Source organism: Macaca thibetana, chromosome 7, assembly GCF_024542745.1.
Source record: "Macaca thibetana thibetana isolate TM-01 chromosome 7, ASM2454274v1, whole genome shotgun sequence".
Lineage (NCBI taxonomy): Eukaryota > Metazoa > Chordata > Mammalia > Primates > Cercopithecidae > Macaca > Macaca thibetana.
The window spans coordinates 134665892-134679111 of NC_065584.1; the positions used below are offsets into that span (position 1 = coordinate 134665892).

The 13220-nt window shown below is 36.8% G+C and overlaps 1 protein-coding gene across 11 annotated transcripts in view; it reads right to left on the reverse strand.

Moving 5' to 3' along the window:
- The window catches only part of GABPB1 (GA binding protein transcription factor subunit beta 1), a 77150-nt gene that overhangs the window by 24393 nt on the left and 39537 nt on the right, over positions 1 to 13220 (reverse strand). For all 11 annotated transcript variants that reach the window (XM_050797194.1, XM_050797187.1, XM_050797196.1 and 8 more), the window contains 2 exons: positions 6230 to 6337; positions 1729 to 1896 (listed from right to left, as the gene is read on the reverse strand). In XM_050797194.1, the coding sequence (XP_050653151.1) occupies positions 1729 to 1896; positions 6230 to 6337 (276 nt within the window). The remainder of the gene's footprint in view (positions 1 to 1728; positions 1897 to 6229; positions 6338 to 13220) is intronic.

A 13220-nucleotide genomic window follows, 5' to 3' on the forward strand; every position in this document is an offset into this window, starting at 1 on the left:
CTAGAATGGCATAAGAAATGAAGGAAACTATGAGCATTCCTCTAAAAGCTTCTTTAATGTTTGTATAGCAGCTGGTCCCTTGGTTCCTCATTTCCACAAAAAAAAAATCTTTTGCTTTCAAAACCACTGTAACCCAGAAAAAATAAAAATAAAAAAATTATAAAAAGAAAACCAGTACACCATAAAGAACTGAAAGTAAGCTAACTAGAGATATATTGTCCAATATGACAGTCAATAGACACATGTAGTTTTTGAGCATTTGAAATGCTGCTAGCCAGAATAGAGATGTGCTATATGTATAAACACACACTGAGGCCAGGTGCAGTGGCTCATGCCTGTAATCTCAGCACTTTGGGAGGCCAAGGCGGGCAGATCACCTTAGGTCGGGAGTTCAAGACCAGCCTGACCAACATGGAGCAACCCTGTCTCTACTAAAAATACAAAAAATTAGCGGGGCCTGGTGGTGCACGCCTGTAATCCCAGCTACTCGGGAGGCTGAGGCAAGAGAATCACTTGAACCTGGCAGGCAGAGGTTTCGGTGAGCCAAGATCACACCACTGCACTCCAGCCTGGGCAACAAGAGCAAAACTTCATCCAAAAAAAAAAAAAAAAAAACACACATTGAAATTGAAAAACATACCAAAAAAATAGAATGTAATACATCTCATTAATAATTTTTGTACTGGACTGGGCGTGGTGGCTCACCCCTATAATCCCAGCACTTTGGGAGGCCGAGGCAGGCAGATCACTTGAGGTCAGGAGTTAGAGACCAACCTGACCAACATGGTGAAACTCCATCTCTACGAAAAATACAAAAATTAGCCAGGCGGGTTAGTGGGCACCTGTAATCCTAGCTACTCAGGAGACTGAGGCAGGAGAATTGCTTGAAACTGGGAGGCGGAAGTTGCTATGAGCCAAGATTGTGCCACTGCACTCCAGCCTGGGCAACAAAGCTAGACTCCATCTCAGAAAAATAATAATAATAATAATAATTTTTATACTGATTTCATGTTGAAATGATAATCTTTGTATATATTGGGTTAAATAAAATATAAAATTAGAATTACTTTTTAAATGTAGCTACTGGAATATTTAGAATTACAGTATACGTGATTTGCATTTATGGCTTCCATTGTATTTCTTTTTGATAGGCTGATCTAGAGGCCAGAATAAGAAGGATCAAGCAGAACATCTATCACTCTATGTTTCAAAATTTTCTACAAGGTCAGGAGTTTGAGACCAGTCTGGCCAATATGGTGAAATCCCATCTCTACTAAAAATACAAAAATTAGCTAGGCGTGGTGGTGGGTGCCTGTAGTCCCAGCTACTCAGGAGGCTGAGGCAGGAAAATCGTTTGAACCCGGGAGGTGGAGGTTGCAGTGAGCCGAGATGGTGCCACTGCACTCCAGCCTGGGTGACAGAGAGAGACTCCGTCTCAAAAAGAAAAAAGAAAAGAAAAAAGAAAAAAACGCTGTAGTCCCTCACCATAAGATAGACCAAGGTCCAAGAAATAAATTAGTTGACTTAACTAAGAATATACCTAAAGAAAGTTTTGTCCCTCATGAAATGAAAGTTGTAAGATAATTTTCATTTAATGGGCTTATACACACAAAAAATGAAATACTATAGATAAAATACTAAGTATGCATTTAACAAAAACTAGTTCCCTCTCCTTCTTATAAAACTCTAAAGCCTTTTAAAAGCAAAGTGCAAAAAGAGAACACATACCTTAAGTAAAACCTCTACTATGCTGGCATGGCCCTCAGAAGCTGCCATATGTAATGGTGTTCGGTCCACTTTGGTTCTGGCATCTCTGCTTACACCAGCTCGGAGCAGTACCTCTGTGGTGGAATAATGACCATACTGTGCTGCTAGATGAAGTGGAGAAGTTCCCAACTGTACCATAGAAAAAAAAACAATCCACATTTACAGTATTGTTAGTACACTTCTGTTTATATAGTGAAGATTTTCTTTACATTATCTGTTTACATAGTAACTCAAAACTCAAAAGAAATGACTAGATTCATGCTTATCACATCCTCTTCATAGATGCCTTGAAGAATTCCCACTCTCAATGAAGAAAAAAATCCAGTATTTCCTTTAATTCAAATTTTCTTTCTTCATTATTTTTTATCAGATAAACTGCCTGAACAAAATTAATTTCATTAGAAATTAAGAGACAGTGGCCAGACGTGGTGGCTCACACCTGTAATCCCAGTACTTTGGGAGGCCAAGGCAGATGGATCACTTGAGGTCAGGAGTTCAAGACCAGCCCGGCCAACATGGTGAAACGCCATCTCTGCTAAAACCACAGAAATTAGCCGGGCATGGTAGCATGTGCCTGTAATCCCAGCTACTCAGGAGGCTGAGGCAGGAGAACCACTTGAACCCGGGAGGCAGAGGTTGCAGTGAGCCAAGATTGCGCCACTGCACTCCAGCCTGGGCAACAGAGCGAGACTCCATCTCAAAAAAAAAAAGTTCACTATGTTATGAAGAGATTAAGTGGGATATATGTATAAAAGTCCTTAGTCCTATCTCTCTCTCTATATATATATATTTTTTGTTTATTTGTTTGTTTGTTTGATTGATTGTTGTTTGCTTAATTAGAGACAGGGCCTCACTGTGTTGCCCAGGCTGGGGTGCAATGGCTATTCACAGGTACAATTATCACACACTACAGCTCTGAACTGCTGGGCTCAAGCAATCTGCCCACCTCAGCCTCCAGAGTAGCTGGGACTACAGGCACACACCAACGAACTTAGCTAAACCTTACATTTTCAAGCGAAGGTCATCTCAGCAGATCAAATAAATTCCTTAAACAATCCTTTCTTTCTCCATGCTTTGTCACTTTTTCTTTATCTAACCTTTTCTATACTCTTAAATGTCAGTATTTAATGAAAATATCTCAACAGCCAATTTAGCAACCAGGAGCTTTGCTCAGTTTGACATTAGGATCTACTTTTTTATTTTTGTCTTCTGAGACTTTCCCTTCTTGGTTATTGATGCAAAACATATACACATATATGCAGGTTTTTTTGTTTTGTTTTGTTTTCTGAGACAGGGTCTCACTCTGTCACTCAGGCTGGAGTATAGTGGGGTGATCACAGCTCACCGTATCTTCAAACTCCTGAGCTCAAGCGATCCTCCTCCCTCAGCCTCCCAAAGTGCTGGGATTATGGATATGAGCCACCACACCTGGCCATGTAGTTTTTGTAGCTTTTGGGGTTTTTTTTAAATTCATTTTTTTAGAGACAGGTTCTTGCTCTGTCGCCCAGGCTAGAGTGCAGTGGAGCAATCGTAGCTCACTGTAACCTCTAACTCCTGGGCTCAAGCGATCTTCCATCGCAGCCTCCAGAATTACACTGCATGTATTTCTCTGTGACTTGCCTTCTTTTGATCGATATTATATTCATGAGATTCACCATGTTAATAAATATAAGTATAGCTTGCTAATTTTCTGTGTTCTATAATATTCCATTGAATGAGTAAGCCACAATTAATTTAACCAGTATTGATGAATATTCGGGTTGTTTCCAGTTTTGTGTTATTATGAATAATGTTGCTGCTAAATACAGAAGTCTTGTATATGTTTCAGGCACATTTCTCTTGGGAATAGTCTTAGAAGCCCAACTGCTACATCATACAGTATGTACATCTTCAAATTTACTATGTGCTGCCAAACTGTCTTCCAAAACGATTATACCAATTCCACACTTCCACCAAAAATATGTGAGAGTTCCCACCATCTCCTCACCAAGCCTTGGTACTGATCAACTGTTTTTGCTAATCTGGTGGATATATAATAGTTTTTCATGATTTTCCTCTGCATTTGCCTCAATCTTAATGTAGTTGAGTATCTTTTCATGTTTATTAATCAAACTTTCTCCTTGATAAAGTACCATATAAAGTCAGTCTTCTATGGCCTTGTCTTTTTATTGCTAACCCATGGAAATTCCTTATGTATTATGGATACTAATCCTTCTTAAGATCTTTTTGGCTTTGGGAGGCCGAGGCAGGTGGATCACAGGGTCAGGAGTTCAAGACCAGCTGGCCAACATATTGAAACCCCAACTCTACTAAAAATACAAAAAATTAGCCAGGCATGGTGGCAGGTGCCTGTAATTCCAGCTACTTGGGAGGCTGAGGCAGGAGAATCACTTCAACCCGGGAGGTAGAGGTTGCAGTTAGCCAAGATTGCACCACTTCACTCCAGCCCAGGCAACAGTACGAGACTCCATCTCAAAAAAAAAAAAAAAAAAAAAAAAAAGATCTTTTTGTCTTGAGGTACTACAACATCACTATGATGTATCTAGATATGGATTAGTTTTTAAATTGATTCTGCTGGAGATTTCTTAGGCTACTCAAATCTGTGGGCTGCCATCTTTCATCAGTTCTGGAAGATTATCAGCAATTACCTCTTTGAATTATTTCATCCCTATTTTTGCTCTTTTTGTGGATCTATGATCAGATATTAGACTTTCTCACATGATCCTTCATGATTCCTAACATCTCTTTTACATTTTCTATCTATTTTTATCTGTGATATAGTCTGGATCATCTTTTTTCATACCTTTCAGTTTACTAATTTTCTCTTTAGCAGTTTCTAATCTGTTACTAAAATTTTATCTCAAGTCCTTACAGGTCTGCTTCTGTTGACAGTTGTTTTAGCAGGTTACTGTTCAAACTGGCATGTGTCCATGTGTTTAGTTATTTCTGACTGCTCACTTTCCTTTGAATTTCATTTGTGGATATGAAGCCTGGGATGAAGCCAGGTTCCTCCAGAGAGGATACTCATCTGCTTCTGTCAGGAACCTGGGGTAATCCCTAGTCCAAAGATCACTTCAAACTCATTTCTCAGTTTACAGTTTTTTAGACTACACAAGTATTTATGAGTTCAGGCTGCAAGTGTGTACAAAGGATGCCTTGTGATTCCGAATTCTCACCATCAGATTTTTTTCCTCTCTCCATTTGATGTCTTGGTTCACATCAGCTTATTATCTTTGCAGCATCATGGCAACAGGGACGAGGGCAGGAGCAGATAGGAGGAGGGACAGGGTATTCCTGCTTAACCTTACACTGAAGGTGCAGCTCTTTGGAATTCCAGAATTATGAGAAGAGATCTCCTATCAGACTTCTCTCCATGAACAGTCTCAGGTCTTTATCTTTAGTACCCCAAGTCAGTGAGGAAGAAAACCCACCAGACAAGTGTGAGTTCACCTAATGTTCTCTAGGTAAAATTTCTCTGGGTTTTAGCCTTCACTTGGTTTTTCAGGTTGATTAGCTCTTTCTTTCTAACTCAGCAGTGTACTTAAGAAGATTTTCTTTAACATATTTAATCAAAAAGTCTTTATTCTTTAAAGATACAAGTTGAAATATTTATGGACAAAATGATATGGTCCCTGGAATTTGCTTTAAAATAACACAGAACAAAAAATAATACAGTAGACAGAGTTATAGAGGAAACAAGATTTATCATGATTTGATAATTTTTGAAGTTGGGTAAAGAGTATTACAGGGATTGATACATATTTGAAATTTTCTATAATAAAAAATTTTTTGTTTTTCATGAAAAATGTAAAAATAACAAGAGAAAGGAAGGCGAAAACAACAAAACCAATAATCTGGAATTTTTAGTTGTTACCAATGGGAGGGTTAATTCAGATTCCTAGTATTCCATATCCCCAATACAATGCTTTTATATTTGCCCCCAGAATTAAAGAGTTATTTTTTTTGCCCTCCCCACAACTGCCTTCTTTCTATAGTTGTCAAGATCTCATTCCCATTCCTTTCTTCCTCTTTGATCATGTTCGCAATAGTTTTACAAGTACTAATTGAAACATAAACTTGTTTTTCTTTAGGAGTGACTGTAACACTAACGCCAATCTTTATCAGTATCTTTCTGAATTATAAATTCTACTGTGCTATTTATAAGGCCTTTAAATTAAATCCCAAGCAGACACATGTTTATATTCATGCCACATTAATGCACTCCAAAGTTTGGAAGAAAAAAATCTTTGTGGATGAAATATTTGGATAAGGTTATCCAGTATCAAAGAAAATAATATAAACCACTTCTTTTAGGACAGTTATAATTCTAAAATAATAAACGAATTTGCAAAAAAAAAAATTTTTTTATCACTTATAAACACAATCCTGACTACATTTTTCTCTGCAAAAACTCAAAAATGAGAAGAAAAAAAAAACACACAACATTAAAATCATTCTTTACCCAGTCTGTAGTAAAAGGAGCTCCATTTGCCATCAAAATACGAACTTCATCATCTTGACCTGCTCGTGCCGCTTCTAAAAGCTTCTTTCCCAAATCTACCAGGGACATCTAAACAAAACATAGATGAACTGAACATCAAAATCTCCATTTATACATTATGACATGACATTTTCCCTCCCTGTCTTTATTAATAAGTCAATTCTCAATTATCCCTTCAAAAGAGTGTGCCATGGTTAATACAAAATTACAGATCATACAAAAGCAATTTATATTGGATTTTAGAATCCATTTTTCTTTCTCATTAAGTTTTTACTTAGAATAAAAGTAGTTTAAATTCTCCAAATACATCTGGTAAAAGAAGAGGTAAGTAGCAGAGAAAAGCTGGTCTAAATTTTTATTTATTTATTTATTTATTTATTTTTGAGACAGAGTCTCGGCCTGTCACCCAGGCTGGAGTGCGGTGGCACGGTGTTGGCTCACTGCAACCTCCACCTCCTGGGTTCAAGCGATTCTCCTGCCTCAGCCTCCCAAGTAGCTTGGACTACAGGCATGCACCACCACACCCAGCTAATTTTTCTATTTTCAATAGAGACAGGGTTTCACCATGTTAGCCAGGCTGGTCTCAAACTCCTGACCTCAAATGATCTGCCGGCTTTGGTCTCCCAAAGTGGTGGGATTATAGGCATGAGCCACCACGCTCAGCCAAGCTGGTCTAAAATTTAAAACTGGCAACTAATTGTTTTCACTGGAGGGTTTGCAGCAATAAAATTTTTCATAAAAGTAAATAAAGTGCAAGATATTATCATCTGTTGTTGGTGCAAATTAAACTAAACTTACCTTAAATTATTTTGCAATAGTAAATGTGTTCAAAATTTTAAAATACAAATTTTCTGCCCTCCTACATGCAATGTATATTTAAGTTCTTGCAGAAAGTAAATAATTCACATTCTATGAAAATACTAAAAAGAGAGTAATAGTATTATGAATAGACTATCTGTCTCATTAGAGGCTAGAGGCCAGGTACGACGACATACCCCTGTAATCCCAGCAGTTTGGGAGGCTGAGGCAGGTGGATCACTTGAGGCCAGGAGTTCGAGACCAGCCTGGACAACATGGTAAAACCCTATCTCTACTAAAAATAAAAAATTGGCTGGGTGTGGGAGCTCACACCTATAGTCTCAGCTCCTCAGGAGGCTGAGGCACAAGAATCACTGGAACCCAGGAGGCAGAGGTTGCAGTGAGCCGAGATCGCACCACTGCACTCTAGCCTGGGCGACAAAGTAAACTCTGTCTCAAAAAAAAAAAAAAAAAAAAAAAACAGGAAAGAGTATCTTGTGTCTTGAATTTAATATATCTGAAAAGGCTAATGTCCCAGCCTGGGATGTAAGGTGTGCATGGGTGTGTATGTATTTGTGTCTTCTTGAATAAGAAATATTGAAATACATGTCAGAAAAAAAAGATTATGACAGTAGAATATAGGTAAATTAAGATTTGAATGTATCACAAACATTCAAATTCAAGGGATGACAGTTCTCAGAAGAAAGTTTCCAAACCCAGAAAGACTATCCAGCTGGAAGATTACTCAATTATGTTACACAGTATCGTAAATAAGGAAAAGCAGAATTTTAGGCCTGTAGGGAAGGGAAATATGGAACCCCTGAGATTTACAATGAAAAAATGTGCCTGGGGTATAAATTTATCTCAAAAAAAGTATATACTCTGAGGGTTAGGTAAGTAGTCAAGAGGAAATAAGTTATAAAGAGTAATGGCAGGTTGATCAGTGTATCTCTCCTTGTATGAACTATTATTACAGGTTGAGTATCCCTAATCCAAAAATCTGAAATCTGAAACTTTTTAAGCATCAAAGGAATGCTCATTGGAGCATTTCAGATTTTGCATTTTTGCATTAGGGATGCTGAACCAGTAAGTATTAATGGAAATATTCCAAAATCTGAAAAAACCCAAAATCTGAAACACTTCTGGACTAAGTATTTCAGATAAGGGATACTCAACCTGCACTCAATAAGGAACAGAAAGGAGTGTATGTGTGAGAAGGAAGTTGGCAAATGGGGCTTGAAAAAGTTATTTCTGCCAGGAAGAACTGAAATGTTCTACATCATTAAAAGGGCTGTCAAGAAATCTAAAAGGGGTAATTATAAGAAAAGCTGTCCATGAAAATAAACAGAATTATGCCTATAATTTTTAATGAATTAGGTAAGATGGGAATAATCAAGCACAAAAGAGGTAACCAGGGACAGATACTAACACTTGGAGGCTTGCACAATAATTAGGTGAGATATACATATCCCAAACAGGCCTTCATCACAAGGCAGGAAAGAATTTCTTAGAATTGTTTCATTTGTAAGGATAAAAATAATCTATATTATGGTCAGGCACAGCGGCTCACACCTGTAATCCCACCACTCTGGGAGGCCTAGGTGGGCGAATCACTTGAGGTCAGGAGTTCGAGACCAGCCTGGCCAACAGGGTGAAACCCTGTCTCTACGAAAAATTCAATCCAGTCTGGGCATAAGAGTGAGATTCCATCTCCAAAAAAAAAAATCTATATTATATTCTGGAGTAAAGAATAGGAAAAACCACCACATGTACTTGTGGGATTTATATGGGATTTTTTTTTAATACACTTCTCTGTGATACTTGCAACATTTTCATCCTTGCATTTCTGATTTCCTTTCCTTTTTTTCTCCTATTCTCTCATAACCTTGATGGAGTCACTGAAAGCCAAGATACTCCTCAATCCTGCTTAAAGTCACTAAGATCTATAGAGATTACTGATCTCCAATGAGGCATTTTTTTCCTAGATAATATGTAACTGCTGGACAGTAAAAATTAACATCATATTCAACAGGCAAGAAACCTGCAAAAATAATTTCCTATTAAACGGCAAGATAAAGCAAAAAGAAACTGACCTCTCTCCTACAGAAGTACAGTAAAATCTGAACTGGTCACACTAACAAATATAGCACCTATACTCTGAATGATATAAATTTGGCTTTACGATGAAATATATCTTTCCAAAAATAAACATTTTTAAATAGGTTTTACGCAGGTAATATAAAATCAGTTTGCATTCATTCAGCATACATACTGCCAAATGGTTTAGATATCTGAGTATCTTTTGTGAAGTGCCAGTTTAGGGCTTTTCCCCATTTTTTGAAACTGGGTTGTCTGTCTTTTTCTTATTGATTTGTAAGCATTCTCACATATGTTCTGGATATGAGTCCTTTGTCAAATATAACAAGTACTATAAGTATCTCTGTCCAGAACCCTGATTTTTGACCCTCTAGCTTATGTTCTTTCTTTGATAACACATAGTATTTTCTATACTATTAAAATAAAATAATCAAAATAAAATAAGAAATGGCAAAGAAATATGTTTACCACAAAAATGACTAGAAGAAACAGTCATGTTTTACTTATTTAAAAGACTTGACTCAAAATGAAAAGGGGCGGGAAATAAACAGCAAGGACCCAACACATCAATAGTTAAAAGACAGGCCATACATTTTAAAGAAAAGAAAATAGAAATAATTCACAAGGGCAAAAAATGCTCAGTGTCACTGCTAATCAGGTTAACAAAAAGTAAATAATTTTAAAGTAATTACTGATGCAGCCAAGAATTAGGTGAAACTGATACTTTGATATATTGACAACTCAGATATGCTGATAGTAATATAAGTGGATCAGCTTTATTTTTTAGTCAACTTGGCAAATTTAACAAGTTACAAAAATATCTGAGTCCATTGACCCAGTAAGTGACCCCACTTCTAAGAATCTATTCTAAAGGAAAGATATATTGAAACAGATCTATCAGTAAAGATTATATATGCATACACATATATATTATATATAATAATTCTTATAATGTGACCAATCTAAAGGTAGGAAAATGATTGAATTGTAGAATCGAAAGGAACAAAATGCAGTAATTTAACCTAATAGTTTTGAAGCTATATAAACAACAAAAAATTTATGCCACATCATGAAAAGATATAAAACTTTTTTGTCAAAATACGCATATAAAGTATAAAACACTGAAAAATGTTAACAATTGTTTAGGATGGAATGATTATGGGAAATTTTGTCTTCATTTTACAAAGTTTCTATAACATTACTATATTACCTAATTTTAAAAATGTTTTTTTCAAAGGGACAAATTACATTGTATGACTGTCAACTAAGCAAATGATAACATTAAGGAAAGTTTTATGTTCCTGACTTACTAGATGGGATGAGCAGGAAAAAAATAAAGAAAATGTAGAATGTTGGGAACTTAAAATATCAATCATATATCTGCTTACATGAATTATAATAAAATCATGAAGCATTTGAACAAATCAACTTTGTCCATAATTATTCAATTGTCCTAATTATTCAAAACATATCACAGTTTAGGACCAAATACACTTAAGTTACTCTGGTTTTAAATTTCCATGAGCAATACAGCCATATGGTACATTAATGAGATGGATTCTTGGAAATCAGTGGTTCTCACTGGCAGCAGCACTGCCCCCTTGAGAGCCCTTTGTATGTTTATGGCGGCATTTTGGGGACTGAAGGTGCAGATGTTCTGCTAGCATTTAATGGGCAAGCGCCATGGATACGAGAGGTCCAGCAAAGGAGGGAATAGTCCTGTAGAACAAAGAATTGTCACATGTTCTGGATAATTTTCAAAGATTCCACTGAAAACATATCTAAGGCTGGAATCTAACATGTAAACAAAATGTATTTTTTCCACAGTGTTAATGTATTCCAAATATTCTAGAATGCAGCCGTACTATAAATCTATTTGTTTTGTTCAGAAATTTACTAAGAGTTGTTTGTCATTTTGGAAAATCATGTCAATGCCACTTTGGCATGTGCATCACCAATATCATATATCAATCAGCTTGTTCAGCTATCACATTCACAGTGATTTTATGTGCCAGCATAAGCATTTTACTAACTCACTGTGACATCTAATGCAGTGTGCTCAAGTATTTACATATTTTAATACACATTTTATTATAAATTGCTTCTTTTCAAATTATCCTTTATATTATAATCAAAACTTATTATAATCATGACTTTTTTGAAATCATGCAGATCAGTAACATTAACTATGATTTTCTTTCTTTTCTTTTGAGATAGAGACTCTCTCTGTAGCCCAGGCTGGAGTACAGTGGCGAGATCACAGCTCACGACAGACTCGACCTCCCAGGCTCAACCAATCCTCCCGCCTCAGCCTCCCGAGTAGCTGCAACTACAAGAGTGCACCATCATACCTGGCTGATTTTTGTATTTTTTGTAGAGATGAGTTTTTGCCACGTTGCTCAGGCTTGCCTTGAAGCCCTGGGCTCAAGCGATCTGCCTACTGCAGCCTCCCAAAGTGCTGGGACTATAGGCATGAGCCACTGCACCCAGCAATGATGATTTTCATTTAAAGTTAGCAGAAGGGGCAATACAAAGTATTTATTATAAAAAGGTGGCAATGGATCTAATAAGACTGAAATAAATGGAAGAAAATACACATAAGATCAAGCAAGACAAAAATCAAAGGTGCTCTGATTTTCTTGTCAAGATAATTAGTAGTTTTAAATAATGAAAACAACAAAATCGTAGCATTTTCACTCTGTCTCACCTAACAGGGACCACACACACTCATCGTAGTTTTTGACCCTTAGAGGAACTCAATTGTAATAACATAACTACACTGACCAAGGGGAACATAGCTCCAGGTCAAGTCACTAATTTACTCAGTTCAATATTTATATATTAAAATTCTGGATGGGTGCAGTGATTCAAGCCTGTAATCCTAGCACTTTGGGAGGCCGAAAAGGGAAGATCACCTGAGGCCAGGAGTTTGAGACCAGCCTAGCTAACATGGTGAAACCCCACCTATCTCTACTAAAAAAAACACAAAAATTAGCCTGGTGTGGTCCCAGCTACTTAGCTAGCTGAGGCAGGAGAATCCCTGAACCCGTGAGGCAGAGGTTGTAGTGAGCCGAGATTGCTCCACTGCACTCCAGCCTGGGCAACAGAGCAAGATTGCTTCAAAAACAAACAAACAAAAATCATCAGAGATAAAGTGCTAGTTTTTTTTAATCATTTAGTTTAACAACAAAAATATATTGCTTTTTTGTTGTGGCAAATAAGTTCTTTACTCCAATTAAAATGTATGTTAAGGCTGGGCGTGGTGGCTCACGCCTGTAATCCCAGCACTTTGGGAGGCCGAGGCAGGTGGATCACGAGGTCAGGAGATCAAGATCATCCTGGCCAATATGGTGAAACCCCGTCTCTACTAAAAATACAAAAAATTAGCCTGGTGTGGTGGCACACACCTGGAGTCCCAGCTACTCAGGAGGCTGAGGCAGGAGAATCGCTTGAACCTGAGAGGCAGAAGCTGCAGTGAGCTGAGATTGCACCACTGCACTCCAGTCTGGGCAACAGAGCCAGACTCCCTCTCAAAAAAAAAAAAAAAGAAAAGAAAAAAAATGTATGTTAATAATAAATCTATTATACAAACTAGCTACTTTTGCTCAAAAGGACACGCCAAGAGAGCCATCTAGTGGTAACAGGAATTACTACCAATAATTACATGTTAAAGCTTAGAGTATTTTGTTTTGAATTTTTCTGTAATTTACAGCTTATAGAGTGGTTGTGAGGATTATGGCATCTACTGGACATGAAAGCTCTATAAAATCATAAAGTACTAGTTCCACGTGAGTGGTTACTAACACTCTAAAAGAGTATGAATTTTAAAAATGTTTACACCTATTATATTTAATAAGCCTTTACTCACATTAAAACTTTAAAATAAACTTTTTATATAATTCTTATGCTCAATAAGTACAATTATAAATCCAATATAAATCTCCTAAATATTTTCTCCACTTTTTGTATTACACACACATCCTACACACACATGCAAAGTCTTTAAAATGTTCATACTCTTTGACTAGTAATTCTACTCATATAAAACCATCATAAG